The following is a 12,099-nucleotide window of genomic DNA, read 5'->3' as shown; positions in this document are numbered from 1 at the left end:
CATCACTGCTCTCGAGCCCCGCCCTTGCTGTGACGTAACGCCGCCGGGAAGCCTCTCCGACCAATCAGAACCGGAAGTCTTTCCTTTCAGCCAATCAGCAGACAAGAGCGAGAAGCAGCTCGCGGGAAACAGACGGGAAGTAGTTTAGTTTTTGCCGCGGAACAGTCGCACTGAGCAGTTTTGTCTCCGGCAGGTTACAGTCGGATATCTTTGCAGTTAGAAAAACCCGTTTTTTTCCGCCCAGCTTCTGTTCGTCTGTTTGATCGCCGAGCTGAATCAGAATGTCTGGTTTTGACGACCCCGGAGTTTATTACAGCGACAGCTTCGGAGGAGGAGAGGGACCCGGAGTGGACGAAGGCGGACAGAAGAGGATCCAGATCAAGAAGAGGTTCAGAGAGTTCCTCCGGCAGTTCAGAGAGGGAACCGACCGAACCGGCTTCACCTATAAATACAGGTGATTTACCCTCGTTACTGATTGTTTTAATAGCAGACGTGTGAGCTAAGTGAAGCTAATCAGCTGCATTAAGAAACACGTGTACAGCAACAGATCACAATACAGCCTGAAAATAAATGCCCATGAGTCACATTAGTTTTTAACAAGAAGCCTTTTACAAAGTTGGGATGACGAATTTGAAATAAGTGGACGTTAAGCAGGCAGGTGGCTGAAAGAAGGTGCATTATGGGAAATGTAGGATGCAGCAGGTTAAAATGTCTGAACCTCAGATGTTTCATGAAGAGAGGGGATCAGAGGAGGATTCCTCCAGGAAGTTTTGAGCATTTCATTTCTTGCATATTGCACGTTTTTTTTGCATATTTTTATGCTCCAGCCTTAATTTTTTGTTTGTTATTTTTGTATTAGTTTATGATGGACATGTCTCAGTTAAATTCAACTAGATTTCTTCTTGGTCAAAGCATGCAAAGTTTCATTTCGGTGGACAAATGCACAAAATATTGTCATCCTCCCTGAAATCTACACTTTTTAAAATTCTGTCGTTGGTGATCTTGTCCAGTCTGCCATTAAAGCAAATACTAGCATCAGAGATTTAGTTTTAAAGCTTTGTTTTAAGCTTAAGGATGATCACTTGACATAAGCTAAACTTAAGCTAAAGAAAGATCAGTTAACTTAAGCTAAAGAAAGATCAGTTATCTTAAGCTAAAATTAAGCTGAAGAACGATCACTTAAGCTAAACTTAAGCTAAAGAAAGGCCACTTAATTTAAGTTAAAGAAAGATCAGTAAACTTAAGTTAAAGAAAGATTAGCTCACTTAAGCTTAACTGAAGCTAATGAAAGGTCACTTAATTTAAGCTAAACAACGATCACTTCACTTAAGCTCAAGACAAATCAGTCAACTTAAGCAGAAGCTACAAAATTAGTATTTTGACTTCATACCTTCTGTTTTTGTGTTAAATGTTTAAGAGCACTTGCTTTCAGCCCAACACCATCATTAATTTTTCTGCCTTTTTTTCTCCTTTAAATCAGAGATGAGCTGAAGAGACACTACACCCTGGGGGAATACTGGGTGGAGGTGGAGATGGAGGACCTCGCCAGCTTTGACGAGGATCTGTCCGACTGTCTCTACAAGCTGCCTTCTGAGAACTTACCTCTGGTGAGTGTCGTACTTGTCTGTCTGCTTCTTCCAGTAGAATCTTTGTTGATTTAAAATCAGAATCAGCAGCTATGAAGTCTCGCAGCAGATGTCTGAATTAACGGTCTGTTCTAACTTCCAGCTGGAGGAAGCTGCCAAGGACGTGGCTGATGAGGTGACTCGTCCTCGGCCTGTAGGGGAGGAAACTGTCCAGGACATCCAGGTCATGCTGAAGAGCGACGCACATCACGCTTCCATCCGCAACCTCAAGGTACCTGCAGACCTCTTTGTGTCTCATATCACAGTAATAACAGGCAGTTTGATAACTCTTTCTGAAAGATGGAATGATAAATGATGGATGAAACTGTTTGCTGAAAGTAATGACAGCTGAAATATTAACCTCAAGGAACGGCAATGGGTGAAATGGCTAAAGTGTTAGACTAAAAAAGAAAGCAAAAAGCTAAAATATTTAGCTTAAAATTAATGAAATGTCTGAAATAGTTAGCTTAAAAGTTATTTAAAAATGTAAAATAGAAGTAATAAAATGCAGGAAAATTTTGGCTAAAAGCAATGAAAGAGCTAAAGTATTTGGTCTACAGTAATACAACTGGCTAAAATAATGAGCTTGTAAGCAATAAAAGGGCTAAAATATTTAGCATAAAAGTAATGAAGTAGGTGACGTGGTTTGATAAATCATAAACTAGGTGCAGTTGTTTGCTAACAGCAATGAAATAGCTTAAATATGTAGCCAAAAGTAATGCAATAGGTGAAATAGTTAGCTAAAAGTAATGAAATGGCTAAACTGTTCAGCTAAATATAATGCTTTCGTCGTGTCTCTCTTCTGCAGTCCGAGCAAGTGTCTCGTCTGGTGAAGGTTCACGGCATCATCATCTCAGCCACAGCAATCAAAGCGAAGGCCACCAAGGTGTGTCTGCAGTGTCGCGGCTGTCGCGCAACCATCAACAACGTCCCTCTGCCTCCAGGCCTGCAGGGTTACGCTCTGCCACGCAAGTGCAACAGGTGAGTAAAAGCAACAGGAACGACTTTCAGTTCGAGCTCTTTAAGCAGCTCGACCTCTAACCATTCGGCTGTTCTTCTAGCGAGAACGCAGGCAAGATGAAGTGTCCCGTGGACCCCTACTTCATCATCCCGGACCGCTGCGTTTGTGTCGACTTCCAGACGCTGCGCCTTCAGGAGTCTCCGGATGCCGTTCCACATGGAGAGATGCCGCGTCACCTGCAGCTTTACTGCGACAGGTGAGGAGCATTTAAACCTGGATGGAGCACTGCAAAAACTCAAAATCTTACCAAGTCTATTTGTCCTATTTTTAGTCAAAATGTCTCATCCCACTCGATTTAAGATAAATTCACTTCACTCCTGTTAATGTAACTCAAACGGAATGGTGCTGTGGAAAAAAAAATTCCCCACGGGGACAATAAAGTCTAAAAAAAGTCTTCTCCTCCCCACCGCAGGTATCTGTGTGACCGTGTGGTCCCAGGCAACAGGGTGACCATCATGGGTATCTACTCCATCAAAAAGATGGCTGCTGCAAAGGCCAAAGGCAAAGAGAAAGGCGCCGGCGTGGGCATCCGGGCCTCCTACCTGCGAGTGGTCGGCATCCAGGTGGACACAGAAGGAGCAGGTAGAGATGCTTTAAAATGCTCACGGAAATTTGTAGCATTTCAGAGATTCATAAGCCGCGGGGAAATATACAGGGTGTCCCAAAAAACTTGACATCATTTTAAAAGCAATTATCTTAAACTACGAAGTCTAGCTCAATGAAATTGAACAGTTTAGGTGTTGAACATCAGAAGTTTATTATGGGACCGTCATTCAAGGAATCTGGGTTTCCAAACTTGTTCTCCTTATGGGCTTCTTGGGGCTTTGCAAGAGTTTTTCCACGAACTTGCTTGACCTTCTCTTCTGATGTTGATGATGGTCTGCCAGGTCCTTTAGCCCTGCATAAGCAGCCTTCCTCTTTACATTTTTGGTACCAAGTCCAAATTTGTTTGCCAGTTGGTGCAGTTTTTCCAAATTTTGCATTGAAGGCAGTGTTGGATGACTGTGTGCTAGCATATTCCAAGACGCAAAGTGACTTCTCTTTGGGAGTGAACGGCATGGCTCAACCTGAAAACAGATACTCCTATTGTGGGGGGGCTCTGGAACCTAACCCCCACAATAGATGCGAGACCACTGCATTGCTTAATTCACAGGCTTTTATTGTGAAACAGGCTAACATTTAAACACTGTCTTCATCGGAGAGCTGACCACCCTTTTTTGTACTTTGGGAATTTGCTGTCTTTGAGCTAAAAAGAAGCTGCATTTTTGCTGGAAGATGCCCTGTTTCTCCTAATTCTGTTCTCTCTGTTTGTCCTCCAGGTCGTGGTGCTACTGGATCAGTGTCTCCACAGGAAGAGGAGGAGCTCAGAGGACTGGCTGCTTCTCCTAAAGTCTACGAATCTCTGGCCCACTCTGTAGCTCCGTCCATCTATGGCAGCGATGACCTGAAAAAGGCCATTACCTGTCTGCTGTTTGGAGGCTCGAGGAAAAGGTGAGGCTGTAAACACAGTGCTTGAACTTATTTCCCTCCTTTTTAAGTAGCTTTTATTGAAAACCTCCCTCCTTCCATGCGTGCTTTGCTTCCCCTCCTTTAGGCTGCCGGATGGTCTGACTCGTAGGGGCGACATCAACCTGCTGATGCTGGGAGATCCTGGTACAGCCAAGTCTCAGCTGCTCAAGTTTGTGGAGAGATGCTCACCCATCGGGGTAGTTATCCATTCTCCTGAGCTGCTGCAGTAAAACACAGCGATCACGAAGTGCTGTCTTGTAAATTCACCTACTAATACCGAGCCTTTTCTCTGTGCCCTCAGGTTTATACCTCAGGTAAGGGCAGCAGTGCAGCTGGTCTGACTGCTTCAGTGCTGAGGGACCCCAGCACCCGTGGATTCGTCATGGAGGGCGGAGCCATGGTGCTGGCTGATGGTGGAGTTGTGTGCATTGATGAGTTTGACAAGGTAAATCAGAAAATAAGTAGCAGGAGTTGTGGGTTTGCCCTGTTTCTTCTTGAGGAGATAAACAGTTTGCCGACGCAGTAGCCAGTAGAGGTGATGCATCGATCCAAATATGAACAATATCGATGCCAGCGTTGGTATTGATATTGATCAATACCAGTGTAATAAGATCGATACTTTAGTTTCAGTTCCTCTCCTGTTTGCCAGTTACAAAGACTAGTGCAGTCTGCACTGTGAGGCGTTTAGGGAACATCGGTAAATGTAGTGTCTGATGATAAGCAAATGTGTGTATATATTTATATAGACAGATTTATATAGTTTTTACATGTATATATTGGAATTTTTTAAATTTAGAATAATTTTGTTTTGTTTTTTCAGTCCGATGGTGAGCTTTTTGCATCGAAATTTCAGTCATAATGTGCATCAAGTAGTGTATGTTCTGGTTGACAGTAAAGTGGCTATTCTAAATGCTCAGCTGGTGAGGTGTTTCACCTGTAACCAGGTGGGACCAGGTGGGCGTGACCAACTGTCACGCTTTATCATCAACGACAATAACCATAGGGTGCGAATTTTTTCGTATTTGTCATTAAAAAAGTAACTCTGTGCAAAAATTTTAATGGAAATGCATGTTAAAAGAGCATTTCCTATTTCAGTGACAGAAGTATTTCACAAATATTGACCAACCTGTCAAAAATGAATGCTGTTTAAGGAGGTTATCCCTCACTTTGGGATTTCATCGGCACCCCAGATTCTTCCTGGTCTGACCCACAGAAAACCTACCCAGGAATTAGTCTGATTCTTAAACCCTATAAGCATTTACAATCCCATCTTCATTCCAGATATGGACGACCATATACAGCATGTAACTTTTGTTCTAAACCTACCAGCTACTGAATAAGTTCATCTGGAGTATCGGTATCGGCGATAGTGGCCCTGTATTTACTTGGTATTGGATCGATACTAGTAGCCAAGTGGTTATGGCACATACTATCTTTTTCTGCATGTTTGTCGTCTCACTTTCCACTATCGCTTTGAAATAAACACAAAACGCCAAATCCAATCCTCTTCAACTAACAGACCAAACTGCACTTTTTGTTCTTCAGATGAGAGAGGATGACAGAGTAGCCATCCATGAAGCCATGGAGCAGCAGACCATCTCCATCGCTAAGGTAGTACCCATATATGCGTTTCAAGAAAACCCAACATTCTTGCTGTACTGAGGAGATAAAAGCATAACTAACATGTGGTCTCCTCCCAGGCCGGCATCACCACCACCCTGAACTCTCGCTGCTCTGTGCTGGCTGCTGCCAACTCTGTGTTCGGCCGCTGGGACGACACAAAGGGGGAGGACAACATCGACTTCATGCCCACCATCTTGTCCCGTTTCGATATGATCTTCATCATCAAAGACCAGCATGACCAGCAGAGAGACATGGTGAGGAGGCTGGACGTTTTTTACTGCTTTAAATCCCTACAGCGCTTGGATTTGTACTGATGTTGGATACATCTGTTGTAGACTCTGGCCCGCCACGTGATGAATGTCCACCTGAGCGCTCAGACGCAGACTGAAGGTGTCGAGGGCGAGATTCCTCTGGCCACTTTCAAGAAATACATTGCCTATGCAAGAACGTGAGTCTACCTGCATTCGTATTTATCATAACTTTGTAATCAGGTAACCGTGAGCAAACACGTACTCATTGTTTGCTCTGTTTCTTCCAGTAAATGTGGTCCTCGTCTCTCTGCGGCGGCGGCTGAGAAGCTGAAAAACCGATATGTGGTGATGAGAAGCGGAGCTCGAGAGCATGAAAGAGAGACGGACAAAAGACCCTCCATCCCCATCACTGTCAGGTAGGTTTGTTTTTTACATCTTCACATAAATAAAGAGCATTTATCTTCAACTCCAGCTTGGAATGTTCTCAAGTAATAATCTATGTTTCTGTTTTTTCAGGCAGCTGGAGGCCGTCGTACGAATCGCTGAGTCTCTGGCCAAGATGAAGCTGCAGGCTGTGGCCGGAGAGGAAGAGGTTGATGAAGCCCTCAGACTCTTCCAGGTTTCCACATTAGACGCTGCACTGTCTGGCAGCCTCTCAGGTGTGTGTGTTTGTAGTGTTTTTGACTGGAGCTGTCCTAACTTTCATTTATTATTTATTATTGTGAGTACAAATACATAGATTTGTATCTGCAGTGTGATAGAACCACTGTAAAACCTTCTATAAATGTTTTATTTGAAATGTCTACAAAGATATTTATTATCTACCTCAGTGATTCCACTCCAGGGGGATTTGGCAAGAGGAAAGATTCTAGAGTAGCCCATTCAATCTGAAAAGAATAATCCACATATATAGTCATTGTTCACTACAGCTGTGTGCACAGAAACTACTTAAGTCTAAATTGTTACCTTAAAGTATTGAATAAATAGTTAAAAGCATTGGAATAGCTGAAACAATTAGCTAAAAGAAATAATAGAGCTAAAAGATTTAGCTAAAAATAATAGTTCAAATATTTTGGAATAAGTTAAATAAAAGATTAAGTGATAAATGAAAGTAATGACATAGCTAAAATATTTTTCAATGAACAAATAGCAATAAATAAAATAGCTAGCTCAAAGTAATGAAATGGCTAAACTGTTGGGCTTAAAATAATGCAATAGCTAAAATACTTATCTTAAAAATAATAAAAAGGCTGAAATGCTTTGCTTAAAAGTAATAAAAATATATGAAATAGTTAGATAAAAGTAATAAAACACAGGAAATTGTTGGCTAAAAGCAATAAAATAGCCAAACTATTTGGCTTAAAAAAAAAAGCAATTAGCTAAAAATATTTAGCTTGTAAGTAATAAAGAGCCACAAATATTTAGCATAAAAGTAATGAAATAGGTGCAATTGTTGGCTAACGGCAATGAATTAGCTTAAATATGGAGCCAAAAGTAAAGCAATAAGTGAAATAATTTGCTAAAAGTAATGAAATGGCTCAAATATTTAGCTAAAAGCAATAAAATGGTTAAAGTGTTTATCATAAAATAATGAGACAGCTGAAATAAGTGATTAAAAGTAATTGCTGGTAAAGATTGTTATTGGTTTGTTAAAAATATCCAATTATAGTTTGATAACATCCACTTTAAAATGAGGACATTTGGAGCATGACAGGTGGTGTTTTAATGGGAAACTAGAGTTGATCTGACAGGACTGGGAGAGGAGGAAACTTTAGACTGCAGCTAAACATGTCTTTTAACGGTGTGTACAGTGCAGTAGTTTCCTGCCGTTACCGTCTCTCCAACCACATCTTGTGCGTAGGAGTGGAGGGCTTCACCTCTCAGGAGGACCAGGAAATGATCGCTCGTGTGGAGAAGCAGCTGAAGAGACGCTTCGCTATCGGCTCCCAGGTGTCTGAACACAGCATCGTCCAGGACTTCACCAAGCAGGTCAGTCTGAGGAACAACGAAGGAAACACCGCAACTAATCTGTTGTACATTGGAACCACATTTCCATCTGGACATAATAAAAGGCAGCTCTAATGTTTTCTATTGGATTGATTCTAGCATGTTGTATTCTGTCTCAATTTCCATTCTCTAACTGTTGTACATAAACACGAGCCACAATTAGTCTTTCATTTTAAGAAAAGATGTATAGTGTGTGTATTGTGAGCATATTTAGCCTACTAAATAGGCTAATAGAAATAGTTTTTTATCCTGGCAGTTTGAGTATTTTTGTGACCTGTTCAAATATTCAGTATAGTAAAAATTTGACTCACCTACCACAAGAACAACTTGCAAATAATCTGTCATTTAATGGGATAATGCAAGTATTAACCTTGGTAAGGTGAGTTTTATTTGTACAGCACTCAAAGGGAGTTTAATTGTTGAAATGTCATAAAGCAACAGGTGACAGAAAGTGAAAACGAGGCGTTGTAAAACAAAAATAAGCATGTTTGTCACTCCTTTATCCCCCTTCTACAGAAATATCCAGAGCACGCCATCTACAAGGTCCTCCACCTGATGCTGAGGAGAGGAGAGCTTCAGCACCGCATGCAGAGGAAGGTTCTCTACAGAGTCAAGTAGAGCAAACTGCTCTAATAAAAGCCCATATTGTTGTTGATGTAAATAGTTTTTGTGCTCTTCTATTTGCCAGCAGACATCTTAGAATATTTCATCTTGGCAGCAGCTGTCTGGTTACATGAGTCGGTAAAACGATGCAGAAAGGATGTCACTGTTAGGATGGTTATGATGCTTTGTATCAACTTAAGGTGTTACTAAATGTTTTGCATGTTGTGTAAAGAAATAAATAAAATGAAATTGAGACTTGAATTCTGATGGGACAGCTTATTTTATTTCAAAAAATCATAAAGAAGTTAGAGACGGTAAATCGCTGTTTTGGCTGTGATTAAACGTATAGATGAGACACATTTCAGTCTTGATTTCATTTCATTATCTCATGAGTAAAGTGCAGTTTGTGCGTATCCAGTATAAATGCAGGTGAAGCCTACAAGGAATAGATTCCCACTCCAATCGTGGCCAGTGCCACACACACTCCCATGGTGAACTGCATGATGGGAGAAGACGGGAAGCTGCTGCTGCTGCTGGTCGGAAGTTGGTCTGCCGTTTCTGTTGTGACACTCAACATTTTCTGCAAGTCATCAAAAACCTGGAGAAAACAAGTTTGAGAAACTGTCAGAAACACGGCCGTGTGCTTATTCTGCATGGATCAGATTCAGTTCCTCTTTCTGGAGGATTCGAAGTGACTACACAGCTTTAACCACTGATGCTACTATTGGACATTAAATGGTTTATCTACACCAGGCGGGTCAAACTCATCTTAGTTCAGGTTCCACATTTAGTCCAATTTGGTCTAAAGTGGGCCGGACCAGTAAAATCACAGCATAATAACCTATAAATAACTCCAAATTTTTCCCTTTGTTTCAGTGCAAAAAAGTCCATTCTGAAAATGTCCACATTTAAGGAATTATCTTATTCTAAAACATCATGAACAACTTGAAATTTCTTAGGAAAAAATGAGTTCAATTTCAGCAATATTATGCCTCATTTGACCATTTACACATTATGACTTCCAGATCACAGTGTGTCTACAAAGGAACACAACATTTAGTCACAGCTACCTGGAACTGAATGATACAGTATTTTATTTAATGATCAAAATGGCAAACGTGAGACAAAAAAACAAGAAAAATATTACAAAAATCAGACACAAAATGACAAAAACGAGAGACAAAATGACAAAAAAAATGAGACAAACGACAAAAATCGGACAAAAAAATTACACAAATGACACAAGACCAAAAATGACAAAAGCAAGAAACAAAACAACAAAAAAGTAGAGTAACAACACACGCGAGACAAAAACGACACAAAAGACGAAAACAATGCCAAAGATTGAATAAAGCAAAACACAAAATGACAAAAATGAGACAAAAAGGAAACAAAACTACAAAAACGAGAAACAAAATGACATGAGACAAATGCCAAAAGTCAGGCAAAAAACAATGAAAATAAGACCAAATATTACAAAAATGAGACAAAATGACAAAAGAACAATCTGGCAATCTAGTATTTTACTTTATGATCAGAACAACTTGTCATGATCAGGAAATTATTTTAAATTTATAGTTTTACAAATTTACAATCTGCAGCTAATGTCTTCTCTGGAATTTTTACACTTTGAGTGCCGGATGTTTGACACCCCTGATCTACACAGTAAACTTTTTTTTTCCCTTCCGACTCACCTGGATGTTGAGCTCGAAGGCCGACACGGCCTCCTCCAGCACCGCCTCCCTCTGCTGCTCCGTCAGCTCGATGCTGTTCATGCGGCTCCTGTACAGCTGCTTGAAGCGGTTGGGGCTGCTCACGCCGGGGAACAGGAAGAACGACAGGCCTTCTTTGCCGCTCAGACCCAGAGATTTCTGGGTAATTTTCCCCAGCACCTGTCCACCCGAGAGATCCCCCAGATAGCGAGTGTAGGCGTGGGCCACCAGCAGCTCTGGGTTCTCCCTGCCAATCTGGTAAAGAAGAGATGTGCTCAGCTGATTTGTTCGATTTATTTGGATTTAACCCTCCTGTCGTTCTGAGGATCAAAATTGACCCGTTTTAAAGTTGGAAAATGTAGGGAAAAAAATATTTTCACAGTGAAAACTTCCACATTTTCAACATTTTTGGGAAATTTTTGAACATTTTTTTGTGCAAAAAAAAAAGAAATCCTGAAAAAAATGTTTCTTTAAGAACATTCAGAAAAAAATCAACCAAAATCAATATTAGAACTTTTACTGATATATATGGAATCACTTTAGATATTTGCAGGATTTTTTTGGAAGATTTTTATTCATTTACTTTTTTTTTTTTTTTTTTTTTATTTCTTGCCAAATTTGGGGATTTAAAAAATAAACTTTTAAGTGAAACTTTTAAGGAGTTTTTGGAATTTTCTTGCTGAGTTTTTGGATTTTTTTCAGACAAGGGAACAACTCTTTTTGGTGCCCGTAAATGAAGACGACAGGAGGGTTGAAGATCCCCGCAGAGCATCGTGCTCACCTGTCGTAGTCTTTGCTGGTATCTGTGAGTGGCTGCAGGGACTATCACTCTCTTCCTCCAGTCCAAGCCGAAGAAATGCTCCAGATCTTGTTCCAGTGATTCCAGACGAGCGAGTTCCTGAGGGAAGTATATCGGAGCCACAGCTGGATGGGAAGAATTCCTGTCCAGCTCCTCTTCTAGAGCCTTGTAGATCTCATAGAGGGAGCACAGCAGGACCTGACAGAAGAGTGGAGATCCACTTTCAGCACGATGTAAAACAAGAACAGTGTGTTATAGTTTCTTTTAGGTGTGTAGATGCTACCTTGTACTGGGGCAGAGTGATCTGTCCCTTCTGGTAGCTCAGCATCAGCTGTGTGTTTTCAGCTCGGATGTGGTTGTCCTTTGTGGCTGCTTTAATCTGCTCCGATAAATCACTGAGATCACAAGCACAGAGAGAGGGCACATTATTCATCAAAAAAAGTAAGAAAACCAAAGAATTTTGAGCGATTTCAAATTGTCCTACCTGCCTACATCCCCCGTGTCATTTTTCCTTGCACTCTTCATGGTCTCCATCTATTCAGAGGGAATTAAACGGTTAATTTAGCCAATTAAAACACATTTAATGCAAATAACAATGCATACACCACACTGTACTTACTTTGAGTGTTCAGTGCTTTATGCTGGCTGGTGAGCGTCGTCTGTCAGTTGCCACTTCCTCTGAGTTCCCGGTCGACTGTGTTCTCTCAGCCGCCTCCTGCCTCTTTTATACAGCCGTGATGCTGAGCTGCTGAGTCAAAGGGGAAGTGCGACTGTTGAGTCACGGATCTCAGACTGCAAAAGCTTCACATGACAAGGCGGATGTTGCAAAACATGATAGGGCAGAAATCCAAATGTTAGTAGCAAGAAAAAGTTAGTGAACTCTCTGGAATTTACCAGGATTTCTGTATTAATCCTGCATAAAATGTGGTCTGATCTTCACAGTTAGAGA

General features: G+C 41.1%; 2 protein-coding genes across 2 annotated transcripts; one reads left to right on the top strand and one right to left on the bottom strand.

The window, feature by feature from the left end:
- The first annotated feature begins 138 nt into the window (after positions 1-138).
- mcm5 (minichromosome maintenance complex component 5) lies at positions 139-8,900 on the top strand. The gene is made up of 16 exons (XM_023280682.3): positions 139-454; positions 1,481-1,607; positions 1,729-1,857; positions 2,434-2,606; positions 2,687-2,842; positions 3,059-3,228; positions 3,966-4,137; positions 4,241-4,352; positions 4,457-4,600; positions 5,701-5,766; positions 5,856-6,032; positions 6,114-6,226; positions 6,317-6,445; positions 6,546-6,688; positions 7,891-8,018; positions 8,553-8,900. Exons 1-16 carry the CDS (start codon positions 282-284, stop codon positions 8,652-8,654), a joined length of 2,214 nt encoding a protein of 737 aa, XP_023136450.2. The 5' UTR covers positions 139-281; the 3' UTR covers positions 8,655-8,900.
- Positions 8,901-11,848, bottom strand: hmox1a (heme oxygenase 1a). The gene is made up of 6 exons (XM_023280696.3): positions 11,770-11,848; positions 11,635-11,684; positions 11,434-11,545; positions 11,133-11,348; positions 10,334-10,606; positions 8,901-9,237 (listed from the first exon to the last, which is right to left on the bottom strand). The coding sequence occupies exons 2-6, from the start codon at positions 11,682-11,684 to the stop codon at positions 9,076-9,078; spliced, it is 813 nt and encodes a 270-aa protein (XP_023136464.2). The 5' UTR covers positions 11,770-11,848; the 3' UTR covers positions 8,901-9,075.
- Positions 11,849-12,099: the final 251 nt, after the last annotated feature.

The sequence above is a fragment of the Amphiprion ocellaris genome, chromosome 19 (genome assembly GCF_022539595.1).
Source record: "Amphiprion ocellaris isolate individual 3 ecotype Okinawa chromosome 19, ASM2253959v1, whole genome shotgun sequence".
Classification (NCBI taxonomy): domain Eukaryota; kingdom Metazoa; phylum Chordata; class Actinopteri; family Pomacentridae; genus Amphiprion; species Amphiprion ocellaris.
The sequence above is the reverse complement of the archived record's forward strand: the minus strand, read 5'-3'. Positions and strand labels throughout refer to the sequence as shown.

Coding starts and splice junctions, on each gene's coding strand:
- mcm5 (XM_023280682.3), top strand. CDS start 282: ATGTCTGGTTTTGACGACCCCGGAGTTTATTACAGCGACAGCTTCGGA. Junction 4,138..4,240: donor TTTGGAGGCTCGAGGAAAAG/GTGAGGCTGTAA, acceptor CCCCTCCTTTAG/GCTGCCGGATGGTCTGACTC. Junction 6,227..6,316: donor TACATTGCCTATGCAAGAAC/GTGAGTCTACCT, acceptor TGTTTCTTCCAG/TAAATGTGGTCCTCGTCTCT.
- hmox1a (XM_023280696.3), bottom strand. CDS start 11,684: ATGGAGACCATGAAGAGTGCAAGGAAAAATGACACGGGGGATGTAGGC. Junction 11,349..11,433: donor TCACTCTGCCCCAGTACAAG/GTAGCATCTACA, acceptor CTCTTCTGTCAG/GTCCTGCTGTGCTCCCTCTA. Junction 9,238..10,333: donor CCTTCGAGCTCAACATCCAG/GTGAGTCGGAAG, acceptor TGTTTTCTCCAG/GTTTTTGATGACTTGCAGAA.